The sequence below is a fragment of the Phocoena sinus genome, chromosome 16 (assembly GCF_008692025.1).
Source record: "Phocoena sinus isolate mPhoSin1 chromosome 16, mPhoSin1.pri, whole genome shotgun sequence".
NCBI lineage: Eukaryota > Metazoa > Chordata > Mammalia > Artiodactyla > Phocoenidae > Phocoena > Phocoena sinus.
In genome coordinates this window covers 55489423-55505703 of record NC_045778.1, presented here as the reverse complement: position 1 = coordinate 55505703, position 16281 = coordinate 55489423, and the positions used below count along the sequence as shown (strand labels likewise).

At 44.5% G+C, this 16281-nt stretch overlaps 1 protein-coding gene across 10 annotated transcripts in view; it reads left to right on the top strand.

The window, feature by feature from the left end:
- Positions 1-7598: 7598 nt before the first annotated feature.
- PYROXD2 (pyridine nucleotide-disulphide oxidoreductase domain 2) overlaps positions 7599-16281 on the top strand; it is a 49111-nt gene continuing 40428 nt past the window's right edge. For 4 of the 10 annotated variants that reach the window (XR_004346112.1, XM_032607623.1, XM_032607626.1 and 1 more), the window contains exons 1-5: positions 9172-9282; positions 10952-11068; positions 13659-13796; positions 14014-14156; positions 14537-14645. Coding sequence is in view for 9 of the 10 variants with exons in the window: in XM_032607623.1 (XP_032463514.1) it covers positions 10952-11068; positions 13659-13796; positions 14014-14156; positions 14537-14645 (507 nt within the window). In the remaining variant the exon portion in view is untranslated. Of the gene's footprint in view, positions 7887-8754; positions 8907-9171; positions 9283-10951; positions 11069-11853; positions 11997-13658; positions 13797-14013; positions 14157-14536; positions 14646-16281 lie in introns of those variants that run through there. The other 6 variants (XM_032607619.1, XM_032607618.1, XM_032607621.1 and 3 more) reach the window with 6 other exon arrangements.

Genomic DNA, 16281 nt, shown 5'->3' with positions numbered 1-16281 from the left:
TCAAAAATATCATTTAAAGCCTCAAATAGCAAAGTGGGTTAATGGTTCACTGGAGAATCATAGAGGCCTCAGCTACTGACCAAATGGGTGAGTTCCCATACCTGTAGATCACAAAAACACTATCCCACTTATTGAATCCATTTGAGGAGAGCAGGTAATTGAAGGCGACTGCTCTGACCAAGGGACCTTGATTCCAGTCCCAGCCCTCCACCAACTAACGGTGAGATGTCAGACAAGTCACTCAGCCTCTCTGGACTTAAGCGTCCCCATCTGTAAAATGAGGACTTTGGATTAAGTGAACTCTAGGGTCACCTAAAACTACCCATTGTCCATCTATGTTAGATGGTCCCTGTTCCAGGTGCTATTGCTATTGTCTTCCTATTTCCTCCTCATATATAACATGTTTATATATATATATATTTATTTATATATATATATACATATAATCAACTCAGATATATCTTTTTGAGAGGTTTCAAAGTTAGCCTTAAAGTTCTTGGCGCAGTTCTTGGCGCTATTTCTACATGAACGCAATGTGCTTTTCAGGATGCATGCAAGTGAAATTCAACACAAACAACACATTTGATGGTAGTTTCTTTTTTTCTAGAGATAATGTCAATGTCATGATTTTTCTTTGAGTTAATGACATGACTCCTTCCATCCAAGTTCTTCCAAGCAGTGATTTAGTGCAAATTTAATGTAGATGAAGCATGCCCCAAGGTACACTCACCTTGTTATTAGTTTTTGAAAGAAACAGATTGACCTCACTTTTGAGAAATTAGTTAAATCAAACCTTAAGACACATACGTGGGATTACTACAAAAGCATCTGATGTAGCATAGTAGAATTTTATCATGTGTGTACCTAATATCCTGGAATTCAACTAATTACAGGTGGAGGCAGGCAGTGGGAGATGGGAAATTGGAGGGACAATGAAAAGAAAGATGGGGGGAGCAAAAGAATGCATAATCACAAAAATGCTAAGGGAGATGCAGGAAAGAACAAAGAGCAACATAAAGGGTAAACATGTAGGAAAGTCTAAATAAATATAAAACAATAATAGTAATGTCTCATGAGATTTAATAGAGAGAGAGAATTTAAAATGCATTACAGCAGTAGCATACATATTGAAAGCAGGTAAATGGAAAGTATTCTAACGTCCTTCCATTTCTGAGGAAGAGGTAAAAGTACCAATTTATATTAAACTTTGATAAGTCAAGGATGCATGTTTTAACCTCTAGGGTAACCACTAAAAGGATATTAAAAGAGTGCATTACTTCTAACTGAATGGTGGGGGGTGGGTGGAATCATAATAAAAAATAGTTGATCTAAAAGAAAGCAAGAAAGAAGAGAAAGACAACAAAGAATAGGTAGGACTAATAGAAAAGCAAATAGTAAAATGATGAATTTAAACACACATTTATTTGTAGTGTTACTGTCAATAGAACAAATGTTCCCATTAAAAGAAAAAGATTTTCAGGGCTTCCCTGGTGGTGCAGTGGTTGGGAGTCCACCTGCCGATGCAGGGGACGCGGGTTCGTGCCCCGGTCCGGGAGGGTCCCACGTGCCGTGGAGCGGCTGGGCCCGTGAGCCATGGCCGCTGGGCCTGCGCGTCCGGAGCCTGTGCTCTGCAACGGGAGGGGCCACAGCAGTGAAAGGCCAGCGTACCGCAAAAAAAAAAAAAAAAAAAAAAAATTTAAAAAAAAAAAAAAAAGAAAAAGATTTTCAGATGAAATACAAAGAAACGAAGTCCAACTAAATGCTGTTTCAAAAGAACATCTAAAATATAAGAAGGTAAAAAGGATTAAGGAAAAGCTGTGTCATGCAACAAAAGGTAATTAGCTACACTGATATGAAACAGCAGATGCTTTTGTAAAACAAAAAGCAGTGTTAATAATAGAAAGGGATATTTCATAAAGAAGGAAATTTAACAGTAAAAATTCTCAATTTGCATGTACCTTATGAAGTACCCTATATGTAAAGCAAAACCTCACAGAAATAAAAGGAGAAATAGGCAAATTCACAATTACAATAGGAGATTTGTAACATCTCTCAGAAAATACAATAAACAAATTTCACCTAAGTAATATATATATATAGAACAGCAGAGCCAACAAATGAATACAGAGCATTTTTTTCAAGGGCACGTGGAAATACTTACAAAACTTGACTATATGCTGTGACATAAAAAAGTTTCAAAAAACTTCAAAGAATGATAACATATAAAGTCTTTCTCTGACAATAGTGAAATACAGGTGGAAATATTTTTTAAAAGACAACTGGAATATCTACCTATGTTTGGAAATTAAGAAACAGACCTGTAAATAATCCATGGATCAAAAAAAAATCAGAAATCACAATAAAAAGTAGAAAATATTTCAAATTCAATGAAAAATACTACATATCAAAATCTGCAAGAACTCCCAACTTCTGGTAATTAACATTATTTTGTCAGACTGACCCTTGTGCCAACAGCAATTCTAAACTGCTGACAAGATACAAAAAAAACAAAAAAACACCCCCCCACACACACAGCTCTTTGAAGGCAATAGCAAACAGCTGAACAGCTAAAAGCAGGCAGAAAGTACAGGAGACTAGACCCTTGAATGACAGGAATCAAACAGGATAAGAACCACAGTTATCTGGCTTTTCCCCTGAAGGAATTCCCCCAGTTCACAACAAAAAGGGGATTGAGGTCAAGCAGAAAGCAGCTGTGTATTGGACTGTGGAGTAAGAGACTGGTTTTCAGGAATGACAGAGCAGCTGAAAATGAAAAGGGGTAGAAAAAGGAGAAATAATGGGAGAAGCCAACAAAGCCAGTATGAAGTACCCTCAAATATTTGGCTGACCTCTGAACTATGTATGCACAGAGTGAGACTCCAAAAACCCTGGTAGAAAGAAAGAGCTGGAAGGCTGAGAGAGCAGCAGAGATATATTGCTGCCTAGTGGGAGGGAGTTTGAGTTCAGGTCCTAGCAAGTTACAGGAGCTTGGTAAACACTTCAGCCTTCCCACTGAAACCCCCCAAAGGCCACACCTTAACACTAAGGATCACACCCTCTCAGGATTAAGGAAGAAAACGAAATACATCCACTCTAACAAAGCCAAAAATCAAGCCTCCACAATCAAAATGAACTGCCATTATCAACTGCCACCTAGAACAAAACTCAGCACTTCAGTGGAAGACAACAGAATCCAGAGTCTTCAATGCGTCCCTTACAATGTCCAGTATAAAATATAAAAATTAATAGACACACAAAGAAGCAGGAATATGTGACTCACTGTCAGTAATAGTGTCATGTTGAGCTATACTGAAACCTGAGGCAAAGGAAAAATCAGAAATAATGATCATGTGTATATTTAAAATTTTGATATTTTATTTATCATGGATTTTTACAGTAATTTTGATTTTAAAAACATTAATTCATATAGTATTTATCTTGATTACTAAGTTTTTTGACATCCCTTTAAATTTTGCATTCAAGGTAAATATCTCATTCTCACCCCAGTCCTAGTCCTGAAGCCAACAAAGGATAGAAAACAGAATCATAAAAATACTCAATACGTTTCTTGAAAAGGCATTAAAAAGATGAAAGGAACAAAGAAAAGACAGGACAAATAGAAAACAAATAGCAAGATAACAGACTGATAAACTTAAACCAAACCATATTAATAATCACATTATATGTAAGTTGTCTTAACATACAATCTGACAATTTAGTCTGGCAGAGATTGTCAGTCCGCATAAAAAATTAGATCCAACTACATGCTGCCTACCAAAAAATGCACTATAAATATGAAGACAGAAGTAGGTTAAATATAAAAGAATGGAAAATTACATATGTAGGGGAGGTAAAATTTCTCCTCAACCCTCTTAGGATTTCTGGCTAGGACTGACATAATACAGATTAATAGGAGAAAAGCATACAAGTTTTATTTAGTAATTTTTCACATGTGCATGGGAGCTCCCACGAGAAAAATGAAGACCCAGAGAAATGGCAGGGCCTAAGCGCGTATATACTAGGTTCAACAAATTGCGGCAATTGTGGAAAAGTAAACTGTTTGGGGAGACTAAAGAAAGATAAGAATTATTTTAACGAAGTCTATTTGTACAGATTTCTCTCTGCCTGGACTCCTCATCTCTGGTAATAAGAATGTTTCTTTTCTCCTGGTATAAGGAGGGTGTTTTTCATGTGGGAGTTTCACGCCTGCTTTCAGGAAGAAAAGGGAAGGTCAGAGCACCCTTCTTGCAGGCACCTGCTGTTTTTTTCAAGTGCCTTTAGCTCAAAATAATCAATATACCAAAGTGGCATGTTTTGGGGTGGCATGTCCTGAAGTCCTTCACGTGCCGTGTTAACGCTAACCAGAAGAAAGCTGTAGTAGCTATACTATTCTCAGACAAAGTAGATTCAGTGCAATAAATATCGCCAAAGGTCAGTTCATAATGGTATGGGGTTAATACACTGAGAGAACATAACAATCATAAATGTTTGTGCATCAAAATAAAATGAGCTTCAAAATAACATGAAGTAAAAGATGACAACTACAAGGAGAAGCAGACAAATCCACAATTATGATTAGAGAGTTCAATACCACTCTTTCAATATTTCACAGGAAACCATTAAGGATATAGAAAACTTGAATGCTGCTATCAACCAACTTAACCTAATTGACATTTATAGATCCCTCAACTCAACAAAAGAAGAATCCATATTCTTTTCAAGTATATATGGAACATTCGCCAAGACAGAACAAACCCTAGACCATCAATAAATGTAAAAGTATTCAAATCACACAAAGCATATTCTCTGACCAAATGGAATTGAAATAGAAACCAATAACAGAAAGATACATGGAAATCCTCCAAATGTCTGGAAATTAATAACACACTTCTAAATAACTCACGGGTCAAAAAATCAAAACAAAAGTTTGAAAGCATTTTGAACTAACTAAAAATGAAAAGACAACATATCATAAGTTGTGGGTGCTGAGAAGCAGTACCTTGGGGGAAATTTATAGCAGTAAACTCCTTTGTTGGAAAAGACAAGAAGTCTCAAGTCAATGGGTCAGTTTCTGCCTTAAGAAACTATAAAAAAAAAGAAAAAATTAAAACCAAAGTAAACAGAAGAAAAGAAAGAGTAAATATCAGTGTAAAACTTGGTGAAATAAAAACCAGGCAACCAATGAAAATTGATGAAACCAACAGCTGTTTCTTTGAGAAAATCAGCAAAATCCTTGGTGTGACCTGAATCCCTCTAAATTTATTGAACAGAATAGAGTCCAGAAATATATCCACATATATATGGTCGATTGATTTGAGACAAATGTGTCAAAGTAATTCAGTGATAAAAAGATATTTTTTCAGCAAATGATGTTAGAAAAACTGCACATCTATATGCAAAAAAAAAAAAAATCTGAACCCTTCTCTCACACCACCTACAAAAATCAACTCAAAGTGGATCACCAACCTAAATGCAAATCCTAAAACTATAAAACTTCTGGAAGAAAACACAAGATAAAATCTTTGTTTCTATCAATAGACAGTACACAAAGAAGCACAAAGATTTCTGTTCTTCAAAAGTCAGCATAAAGAGAAAGAAAAGACAAAGCCACAGATTGGCAAAAATAATAATAATAATGCAAAACAGATATCTGATAAAGAATTTGTATCTAAATACATAAAGAAACCATATAAATAATAATAAGAAAAATGATCCAATTTAAAAACGGGCAAATGATTTGAATGCTTTACCAGAGAAGAGATACAGATGGCACATAAGCACATGAAAAGAAGTTCAACATCATTAGTCCATTTTCCAGGAAAATGGAAATTAAAACCACAATGAGATGCCACCATATACCTACTTGAATGGCTAAAGTTAGAAAAGGATAATATCAAGTGCTAAGGAGGCTACAGAGCAGCTAAAACTCTTAGTATTGCTAGAGGGAATGTAAAATCGTTCATGCACTTTAGAAAACAGTTCAGCAGTATAATATAAACTTAAACATACATTTACCATACAGCCCAGCCACCCCAGTCCTAGGTGTTTACCCAAGTGAAATAAAAATTTATGTTGACATCAAAACCTGGACATAATTACAAACAGATAAACTGAATTACATCAAAACTGAAAACTTTTGTGCTACAAGTGATACCATTAAGAGAGTGAAAAGAAATCACATAACGGGAGGACATTTTTGCAAATCTTATATCTAAAAAGAGACTTGTATGCATAATATATAACAAACACGACTCGATAATAAAAAGACAATTAATTTTAAAACAGGCAAAGAATCTGCATAAACATTTCCCCAAGAAAATGGTCACAAATCACATGAAAAGATGTTGAACATCATTAGTCTCAGTATCAAATCAAAATCACAATGAGCCATCACTTCACACCCACTAGGATGGCTAAATTATAAGACAATAAAAGTGAAGATATGGGGAAACTAGGACGTTGATGTTGCTGGCAGGAATGAAAACTACTAGTAACAGAAGTGAGTACGTAAACAGCAGCATATCCATTTGATGGAATTTATTCAACCACTGAAATTCATGCTCAGGAAATGTTTGACAGAGAGAAACATGGTGAGTGAAAATAGCAGGGTAAAGAGTGCGCAGCCAGAATGATCTCAACTGTGGGCTGCAGAGATGCCTGCAGAGGGGCTGTGTGCTGTAGATGGGGGGCTGGAAGGTCTGGGGCTTAAGGTGGGCTGGGAGGGGTGGGCGGTGAAGGGGGGGGTGGAGAGTGATAACTCGCTTTGTCTGCAGGTGGTGGAGGCATTATTGGCCCCTGCCTTGCCCCAGGTGGCGCTCAAACTGCTGTACCCCAGCCAGTCCTCGAAAGTCATCCCCTGCTGGGCTGTGCTCAAAGCTCGCAGGTGGCACCAGGGCACTAAGGGGTGGCTTGGGTGGGAATTTCATCCCTTGCATTATCTTCATCAGCTCCCCCCACCTTCAGCCACTACACATACAATTTAAGAGACTAGCAAACACAGGTTCAAAACAAAGACCCTGATATGCACCCCATCCCCAAAATGGATTGAGAACCCTTATAAAGAAAGTCCAGCGGTGGTACTCTGGGGGTAACTGCGTCCTTCTGCAGGTTGCCTCTCCTCTCAAGGAGCTGAGGGAAACCGGTGACAGAAGGGCAGCTCCCACCCAGAACTGCAGCTCAGCAAGAAAAGCCAGAGCGTGGGGAAGAGCCCAGCGGGGCGCCGGGAAACCTGCGTTCTGATCCTAACTCGGCCCCTCAGCAAGTTATTTCTTCTCTCTGGGCGTCAGTTTCCTCTTCTGTAAATGGAGACTTTCCTAGTACCTCGGTAGGGAGTGGCTTGAGCTAAGGCAGGTTGCAGGGCCGGAAGCAGCAGGTGCCTCTGACGGCTGCCTGCAAAGTCCCCCACACTGTGGGCCTCGGTGCTCTCCTTGTTGACGGGTGGAATGTGGCCACCGCCCGGCAGGAGTCAAAGCGCAGGAGTCAGGGTTCGCTGGGCCCGGCCTCCGAGCGGAAGCAAACCGAACAACAGGCAGAGGCGTAAACCAAGCAGAGGCGGGGCGGGCTTCCAGTCCCTCCCCGGGCGTCACGTGGGCAGTCACGTGGCCACACCCGGAAGCGCGACCGCTGGCTCCTGGCAGGCAGGCAGGTGTCTGGGTACTACGCGGTACGTGGGCCTCCCGCACTGTCGGAGGGCCTCGGTAGTCGGTAGGGCTTACTCCGGGATCCCGGCGCTTCCCTCCCGGAAGTGGGGGCGTCTCCACCTCCAGCCTCACCCACCCGGCGTGGGGCCGTGGGCCCGTCGCCTCACCTCTCGGAGCCAGAGTTACTGCAGCAACGAAGTGGGGCAGTACTCACAAGCCGGGCCTTCTTCCCAGGGTATCTGTGAGGTTCGGGGGACTTGGGGGTGAAACTGCTGCATAAACTGTAAAGTGCAGGGCAAACTGGAAGGCTGCCATTCGGCGGGCGCGCCCTGCAGGTCTTCACTCTTGCGTCCTCCAGCCCATCGGGGGCAAGGACGAGGCTGTGAGGGTGTGGGCTGCTGGCAGGCAGGGGCGGCGGCCATAGGGGCAGTTTGCTGGGAGGATGGCGAATATGGGCGTGGGGGCGTTTCCCCGGGTTGCCCCGGCGCCATCTGGGGCTCCAGTGAGTCCTGTGTTCCCTCAGAGCATAAATAATCAGGAAATAACATAATCAGATAATAATGATCAGAAAATAACACCGGTGAGGTTCTCTTTCCAGCAACCTTGTGGAATAAAAGTAGAACCTAACGTCCACTAAAGAGCATTTCCATTTTTCTGGGAATATGGCGTTAAGGTCAATCATGCCGGTGATGTAGTGAGTCTCAAGTTGCACAAGATGCTGAGCCCCTAACAGCCCTTTCCTGTGTCTTGTTTGTTTACAATGTTTGGTTTCCTAATTAAGCTAAAGCTTTATATTGTTCCTGCTTTTCATCATCAAAATATGAGTGATTCTGAAACCAGTTTAGTTCACCTGTTATTTGAGGAGGGGAAGCTGGGAAGTAAGAATAACGAGCCCCCACCCCACCTCTGTGTAAGAAAGTTTGCTAGGGGTGTGTCTGCCTGGTTACTCCCAGGCTCTCACTAGAACCCTGGAGGGAGGTGGAGCCAGAGGCTGAGGCTCAGAGAGGTTTAAGTGTCTTGGCAAAGACAAAACTAGAACCGGGTCTCCCCTGCCTGTTGTATTGCTTTACTGCCATTCATTGCATTACCCTAGGATACCTCCTCTCTTCCCCAGGACTGCTTTTCTGTCTCCCTGGGATGTGCTATGCTGTTTCCCAATAGTCACTCATAGCAGGCTTCCCGGGGCTGCTCAGGGTGGGTTTGCTGACCACACCATGGCTCAGAGTGACCCACGGGGAAGTGAGAGTGCTCAGAAGGAAACAGTAGGTGAGAATTAATGTTTGTGGACACGTGCTATGGCCAAAGGACGGTGCTTGCCGGGTTCGTGTTCTCCATTGTGGGAGGGCAGGGGTGGGCAGAATGTGGGGCACTTGGACACCTCCTGGCCGAGGGGAGTATGTTCTGAGCAGAAGGCCTTAGAGCCAGATAGAGACCTTTGACCACTCCGTCCTTCACCAGCTTGTCCACTCCTGGGAACAGGCAGCAGCTGGAACAAGAGCCTCTGCTTGCCCTCATGACCTCCCTGTTTTAAGCAGGACCTGGGATGCTATGCTGCTCTCCATGAACTGGTCACTGAGTCTGTCTACCACAGCCCTTTCTGAATCTTTGGCTGTCTGGAAGCTCCGCTGTGCTCCTTGCCAAGGTAGATGATCCTGCCTGAGATGGAGGCAGGCAGCACCCACCCTGGGGCTACTCGGGCTCTGGGAGGTGGACAGGGTGACTTAGGCAGTAGACTGAGCTCTCGCCGGCTGTGCAGAGACATCTCATCTCCATCCCCTGTCCCAGCCCTGCATCCTGATGTCAACTTTGCCTGTTCTGTCCTTCCTCCCTTGCATCCAGGAGGTCATCATGGCCTACCAAGTCTCTAAGCTACACCTCTTGAATCAGCCCCTTCCTCCCCTGGCCTCCACCAAGGAGTGGACCCACATTACCCCGCACCAGGACAATAGCCTCCGGAACCTTGACCCCACCCATCCATGATCCACACCCTTACCAGCCTACGGGGGCTCCCTGCTGTTCACAGCCTCCATTCTACAGCCCACTGTTCTCCAGCCCATGCACTCCCTTCCCGTCAAGCCCACCTGCCCTCGTCCAGCAACCTTTCCTTCACACTCCATTGCTCTCCCAGTCTCTGCCTAGTGTTTAGCAATTCCATGGGAATAGGATACATTCTTTGTTTTTCACTGTGCTGGAAACATCATCAAGCTAGGTTCTCCGAGTTAAAGTTGATAAACCAACTAGAGATTTGGGAGGAATTTAAGTGCCACGTAGGGCATCCTGAAGAATGTTACTGAGTCTGAGACTTCGAGATGCTGTGATCCTGTCGAGGAAACTGGGCATCCACCATGGAAGAGTTAGAACAGAGCTTCCTCATTATCACGTCCTAGCACGTGGGTGATGTGTTCATATCTGTGTGACATGCTGAGGTATAGGAGAAGGTCTGAAGCCCTTGAATGGAGCAAGCAGCTGGCCTGACAGCTCTGGCTTCACCAGGCATGGTCAGGCTTCCCTAAGCGCTGAGAAGATAAATGTCTTGCTGCACCTCACAGGCCCAAGGCCCAGCATGGGAAGCTCTGGATTAAGAACCTACCAGTTGGTGAATATGAAAACACATTGTATATAGTCAAGCATTACAATGTGTGGGTGCTGGGGAAGGAGGCCCGGAAGGGCAGGAGATACCGGTGGGGGTGGCTGAGGAAGCAGCAGCTAAGCAGGAGTGAGAATGAGCCGTGGCCAAGGTCACATAGCCTTTGTGTCCACCAGAGCAGGAGGAGCTTGTGAATCAGACTCCTGTAATACTGAACCCCCTGCCCGTGGGCTTTGAAGCTCGTCCTCTGGAGCTATCTGTGACTTGAGGAGAAGCACATTTTTTCTGGACTTCCTGGAGGGAGATGCACCAGCTGCCCTCCATTCCAGACCAGGCCCTGACTGCCTGTCCCCCTTGTACAGTTGACCCCGTGCTCAGATCAAGAGCTGGGTCCTTCCTTGCCTTTGGTCCCAGTAGGCTGGTGGTGGGTGTGATGCTGTGTTTAGAGAGGCCAGATAACACAGGAAAGAGCCCCAGCCTTGGCATTAGACAGGCCTGGGTTTGGATCCCACTTCTGTCACTTAAAAATAGGACTAACTGAAGATTCCTGCTTAGTCCAGTTGCTGTGAGGGTGCCACAGAGTAACACCGGGAAGGCCCTCGTGGTGCCTGGCACACAGTAAAGGCCAGTAGGTGTTTGTGGGATCATGATCCTGTTCATTACTCAGGCCAAGCCTATGGGTGTGGGGCTGGGAGGTGACCTTGACCTTGCTTCTCCCTGGCAGATGAAGTGCGTCTTGGTGGCCACAGAGGGCGCGGACGTCCTCTTCTACTGGATGGACGAGGAGTTTGAAGAGAGTCTGCGGCTGAAGTTTGGGCAGTCGGAGAATGAGGGAGAAGGGGTGAGTGCAGGGTAGGAGGGACAGATGGGAGGGAACAACCCAGAGCTACCAGGAGGCAGGAGAGCCTGTCCACCCGTCCTGGTCCAGCCAGAGGGGTGAACACGGCATTGTGTGTGGTCCGGCGCCCCTCACTCCTGCGCACCCTTAGAGGTCAGCCCTTGATGCTCTCCAGTGACCCACCCCCACCCTATGAAGAAATTTTCATTTCCTTCATGACTAATGATTTTGAGCATCTTCTCATGTGCTTATTTGCTATCTTTATGTCTTCTTTAATGAAATGTCTGTTCAAATCTTTTTGCCTAGTTTTCATTGGGTTGATTGTTTCTTATTATTCCTACTGAGTTTTGAGAGTTTCCTAGATATGGATATGTCCTTTTGTAGATCTATGTTGTGCAAATATTTTCTTTCAGTCTGTGTCTTGTCTTCGCATCTACTTCACAGTACCTTTCAAAAAGCAGAAGTTTTTAATTTTGATAACTCCATGTTTTCCATTTTTTGCTTTTATGGATCACACTTTTGGTGTCATATCTAAGAAATCTTTGCCCAACCCAAGATCACAAAGAGTTTTCACATATTCTTCTGGAAGTTTTATAGTTTTAGGTTTTATATTCAGTCTGATCCATTTTGAATTTTGGTATGTGGTGTAAAGTATAAAGTTTATTTTTTTGCATATGGATATCCATTTTAACGCTTTAATGTCACAACACAGAGACAGTTGTCATTTTCACTTATATAATTTCTGCTCTGCATTCTAAAGGAGTAATTTATTTTGAATTTTTTTCCAGATTAATTTTGGATTAAAAACTTTTGTATTGGGGATGCAGTAGACAGTCCTTGCGTCTCTGCAGCCACACAGACTGGTTGCCTCTCAGTGCCCTTCCTGCTCCAGTGAGCCTGGTCATCAGCCGGACCAACTCCACATCAGCAAGTTAGTTCACCTCGACGTCGCTGATACTCTTTAGGAATGATACGACATATCAGAGATCATAGACATCTAAGCGGTCTTATTTAAGCTAAAAAACAGGTCTATCTGTTAGGCTTTTTTATTTTTCAGCAGTCAATATGTATAATTTTTTAATTTTAAAGTATTTTACTTCTTAAACCACTATATCAACTTGGTCAATTTAAGAGGCAAACTATTTGATAGTGTTTCTTTTCCTCTTTATTAAAAACCTCATAAAGGAACAAACTCCTGACTTTTCAGTTCCTAAATGACTAAAGAATGGACTGTTTACAGAGAACATAGCAACGTGACCCTGCACTTGTGGAATTCAGAGTCTAAAGAAAATGAGCCAGGTGGCAAATAAACACCATGGGTTTATTTCACAGGTGTGGGGTGGGCAGGCTGGGGTGGTGTGGCCTGGGGGTGGTCAGGAGAGGAGCTGCCTGAGTGGGGACCTGTCGCAGGTGACTGACAGCCTCCGCAGCAGTGGACACGGTGCTGGGCTCCTAAATGTTGAGTCTGTGGGAGGAAACGACACCCCTCGTGACGCGGACCCCCTTGTATTTTAAGTGCCGCACAGTACCCCTGGCTGCTCGCCTGTTCTGAAGGCAAGGTCTTACTCAGCTCCTTGTGTACAAGTTAAAATTAGGACTCCGCTTTCTCCCTGTTTCAGTCAAGGCTCCTGAGATCAGCATGGGGAAGGTCAGCTGTCTCCTCCTATCTTTTCATTCCAGTGTTGAGAACTTGAGTTATTACCATTCCCTTGGCTTTATCCCATTTTTATTCCCAGACCTTCAGCAAATTTGTCCAGTTTCTTCTTGGTTTTGTCTGTTTGTTCTGTTTCTTATTTGGAGGTCAGAGAGAATGGATGAGTGAAGAGATTATAAAAGTAAAGGCATTCTTGTTACTGAAATAGGGAAAGTACAGAAAGATGTAAAAACTAGGGGGAAAGATCATTCCTGATCCTTCTCTTCAGAAGCAGTAACTTTAATAGTGTGAATTTCTCATTGGTTTTTCAATACCTTGTTTTTTTTATCATTTGAAAATACAGAGCATTCACAACCATTTTTTTAAACATTACATTGTATCATAGGAATTTTCCATGTCACTGAAACACTCTAATATTTTAAGTGCTATATATTCTCCCATCATTCAGATGTACTGTTGTTTATTTAACTCTTTCCCTGGTACTGGACATATACATTCTTTCCAGTTGCTTCTACTATAAATTACGCTGTAAGGAACATTTTTGTGCATGTATCTCTGCCTCATCTCTGATTATTTTCCTTAGGATACATTCCCCAAAGGGAACTTAACTGCAACAAAGGGCATGGACTTTGGTACACATACTGAACTTTCTTAGAGTTGGCCAGCTCTCTATTAAATGCCCCAAACATTCCTCTGTGGAAATGTGGCCTAATTCCTTAACGTTTCCTTCTAGAATCACAGCCTGAGCAGCACAATTAGCTGCCTGGCCCTTCCCAGCCTTCCTAACTACCACCCAAGTGTCTCCCTGTCAGGACAGTGATAGCCTCCCAGGCGGGTCTAAAACTATGGAGCCCTTGATGGCAAGGCCTGGGTCTTGTCCATTCCCTTGCCCCAGGGTCTGGCACACTAAGCAGTATTATTCTCTACCCCCTCTTGCAGCTTCCCGCCCTGGAGGACCAGCTCAGCACCCTCCTGGCCCCAGTCATTATCTCCTCTATGACGATGCTGGAGAAGCTCTCAGACACATACACCTGCTTCTCGACGGAAAATGGCAACTACCTGTACGTCCTTCACCTGGTGAGCGTGCGGCCCTGGGGCCCGTGTTCCTCTTCCCTCGGCTCCTTGCAGTCCACACGCCTCCTCCTCATCTTGAACCTCAGACTCTTTTAGAAGACAGAAGCTGCATCTTAACAAAATCCCCTGGGATCTGAGCCCCCCTCACTGTCCCCAGCGATCGGGGAGGTGAGGGGGTCCCCTGGGGCTGGCTGACACCCACTGACCGCTGTGCCTGCAGTTCGGAGAGTGCCTGTTCATTGCCATCAATGGAGACCACACCGAGGGCGAGGGGGACCTGCGGCAGAAGCTGTGCGTGCTCAAGTACCTTTTCGAGGTGCACTTCGGGCTGGTTACCATGGATGGCCAGCTCATCCGAAAGGAGTGAGTCCCCTGGGTGCTGTGCTAAGCCCCTCTCAAGGCCAGGCGGTGTGCACCCAGCCTCAGTGAAGCTGCCTGTCACACTCTGCCCCTGGCCTCTTCCTGGGTCTCTCTAGCTGGCTGTTGTCACGTGTGTGTGTGTGAGAGAGGTTGAGAAGTGAGGCGATCTGCTCAGGCGCCCACCTCTTGGTTCCGTGCCCATCCCACTTAGCTCTACAGAGAGGGCAGAGCCCGACACGCCCCCTCTGTGCTGTGTGGGCTCCCGCAGGGGTCTGGTCATGTCACGTGAGCTTGCCTGGCGCTGGCAGTGATGTCAGGCTGCTCCTTTGGCTGAAACTGGGGACAGCCAGCTTTTTTATGGGTCTCCCCTGCTCTGCCCCCAGGCTGCGGCCCCCAGACCTGGGGCAGCGTGTGCAGGTGTGGGAGCACTTCCAGAGCCTGCTGTGGACCTACGGCCGCCTGCGGCAGCAGGAGCAGTGTTTCGCCGTGGAGGTGACTGCTGGGTGCGGGAGTCCTCGGGCCACAGAGATGTCAGGTCAGAGGGGCCGGGCAGCGTTAAGACCATGTTTTGACACCACCCTCCCCTCCGTGAGTGAGGGCACAGGCAGCGCCTCAAGCCCATGCATTTCTGAGGGTTGCTCTTTCTGGCCACATGCTGGGCTGGGGACTCTGATGGGCCTCCCTATCTTAACACAGCTAGATTTTGGATAAAACGGACTTTTTAATGCAGTTTTTGGGCTCTCAGTAAATTATGGAAATCTCTGAAGATAGCCCCCTCCACTCTGATCACCCCCCAAATTATATTGAGCTGAAACTAGAGTGGAAAGTAGTGAAAAATAAGCAGCACTAAAGGCAAGATTGCCTGAGTACAGATGACGGTACCAACACCGCAACCAGAAAACTAAGCCTTAGGCCAACAGCGACAGGAGAGCTGAGCCTGCAGCTCCTACTTAAGCCCAGACCTGAAGAGTAAGGTGGTCGTCAGCAGCACCCCCTTGCTCCTTGTATAGACAAACACAGATTCTCTCTAAATCGGTGATTCTCACGCTCCGTGTGCATCAGAATCGTCTGGAGGACTTGTTAGATATAGGTTTCTGGGCCTCACTTTTCTCATTCACTGTGGGGGGTCAAGGGTGGGAGGCTCTACAATGTGCATTTCTAACTAGCTCCCAGGTGATGCTGGTTATGCTGGTCTGGGAGCTACATGTTGAAAGCCGTTGATTTTGAGGACAGATTAAGCGCAAACAAATACGAGCTCACAGTTTAACAGTCAGATGCACAAGAGAATAAGCCACCATGAGTAGGAGTTGGGGAAATCAATCACCAGCAGATGTAGATCCCAAGGAGCTTGATATACTAGAATTTTTAGGTACAGGACATAAAATAACCAGGAAATATTTGAAGACATAAGAGCTAGGGAGAAACCCCATATAGATGTTTTAGAAGTGAAAACATAATTGGTAAAATGAAAACCTTAAGAGATGGGTTAAATAATAGATGAGACATAGCTGGAAAGAGAATTAATGAACAGGAAAATAGATCTGAAGGAATTCATTTTCACACCCCACTCATTCACTCTTCCAGTAAACATATAGTACCTCCCATATGCTAAGAGGTGTGCCAGGCCCCGGGAATACAGAGATGAGTAAAGTCTCTGCCCTTGAGGGGAAATCAGCCATTCATATGTACTAAAAACAATAAAGTATACTGGGTGCTGCCAGGTTGGGTTTCTCAAAATCCATGGTGGCACAGAGGTTGGCGTGGTCAACTCCTTCTGAGGCATCAGCAAAAGGCTTCTTGTAGGAGGTGACCTAATGCAGTTAAGATAAAATCCACAGTCCTTACCAAGCCTATCAGGCCCTGTATGATCCACCACTGCCTGTCTTGCCCCAGCCTCATCTCATGCCTCTCTTGTCCTTACTCACCATGCACTGGCCACCCGGGACTTCTTCCCATTTCCGGGGCACTCTGTGTTCAACTCTGTCCAATGTGGTAGTCATTAGCTACATGTCTCTGTTGAATATTTGAAGTATAGTTAGTCCAAATTGAGTTATGCTATACCTGTAAAATATACACTGGATATTGATGACTTAGGACAAAAAAAAAAAAAAAGAATGTCAAATAGGAT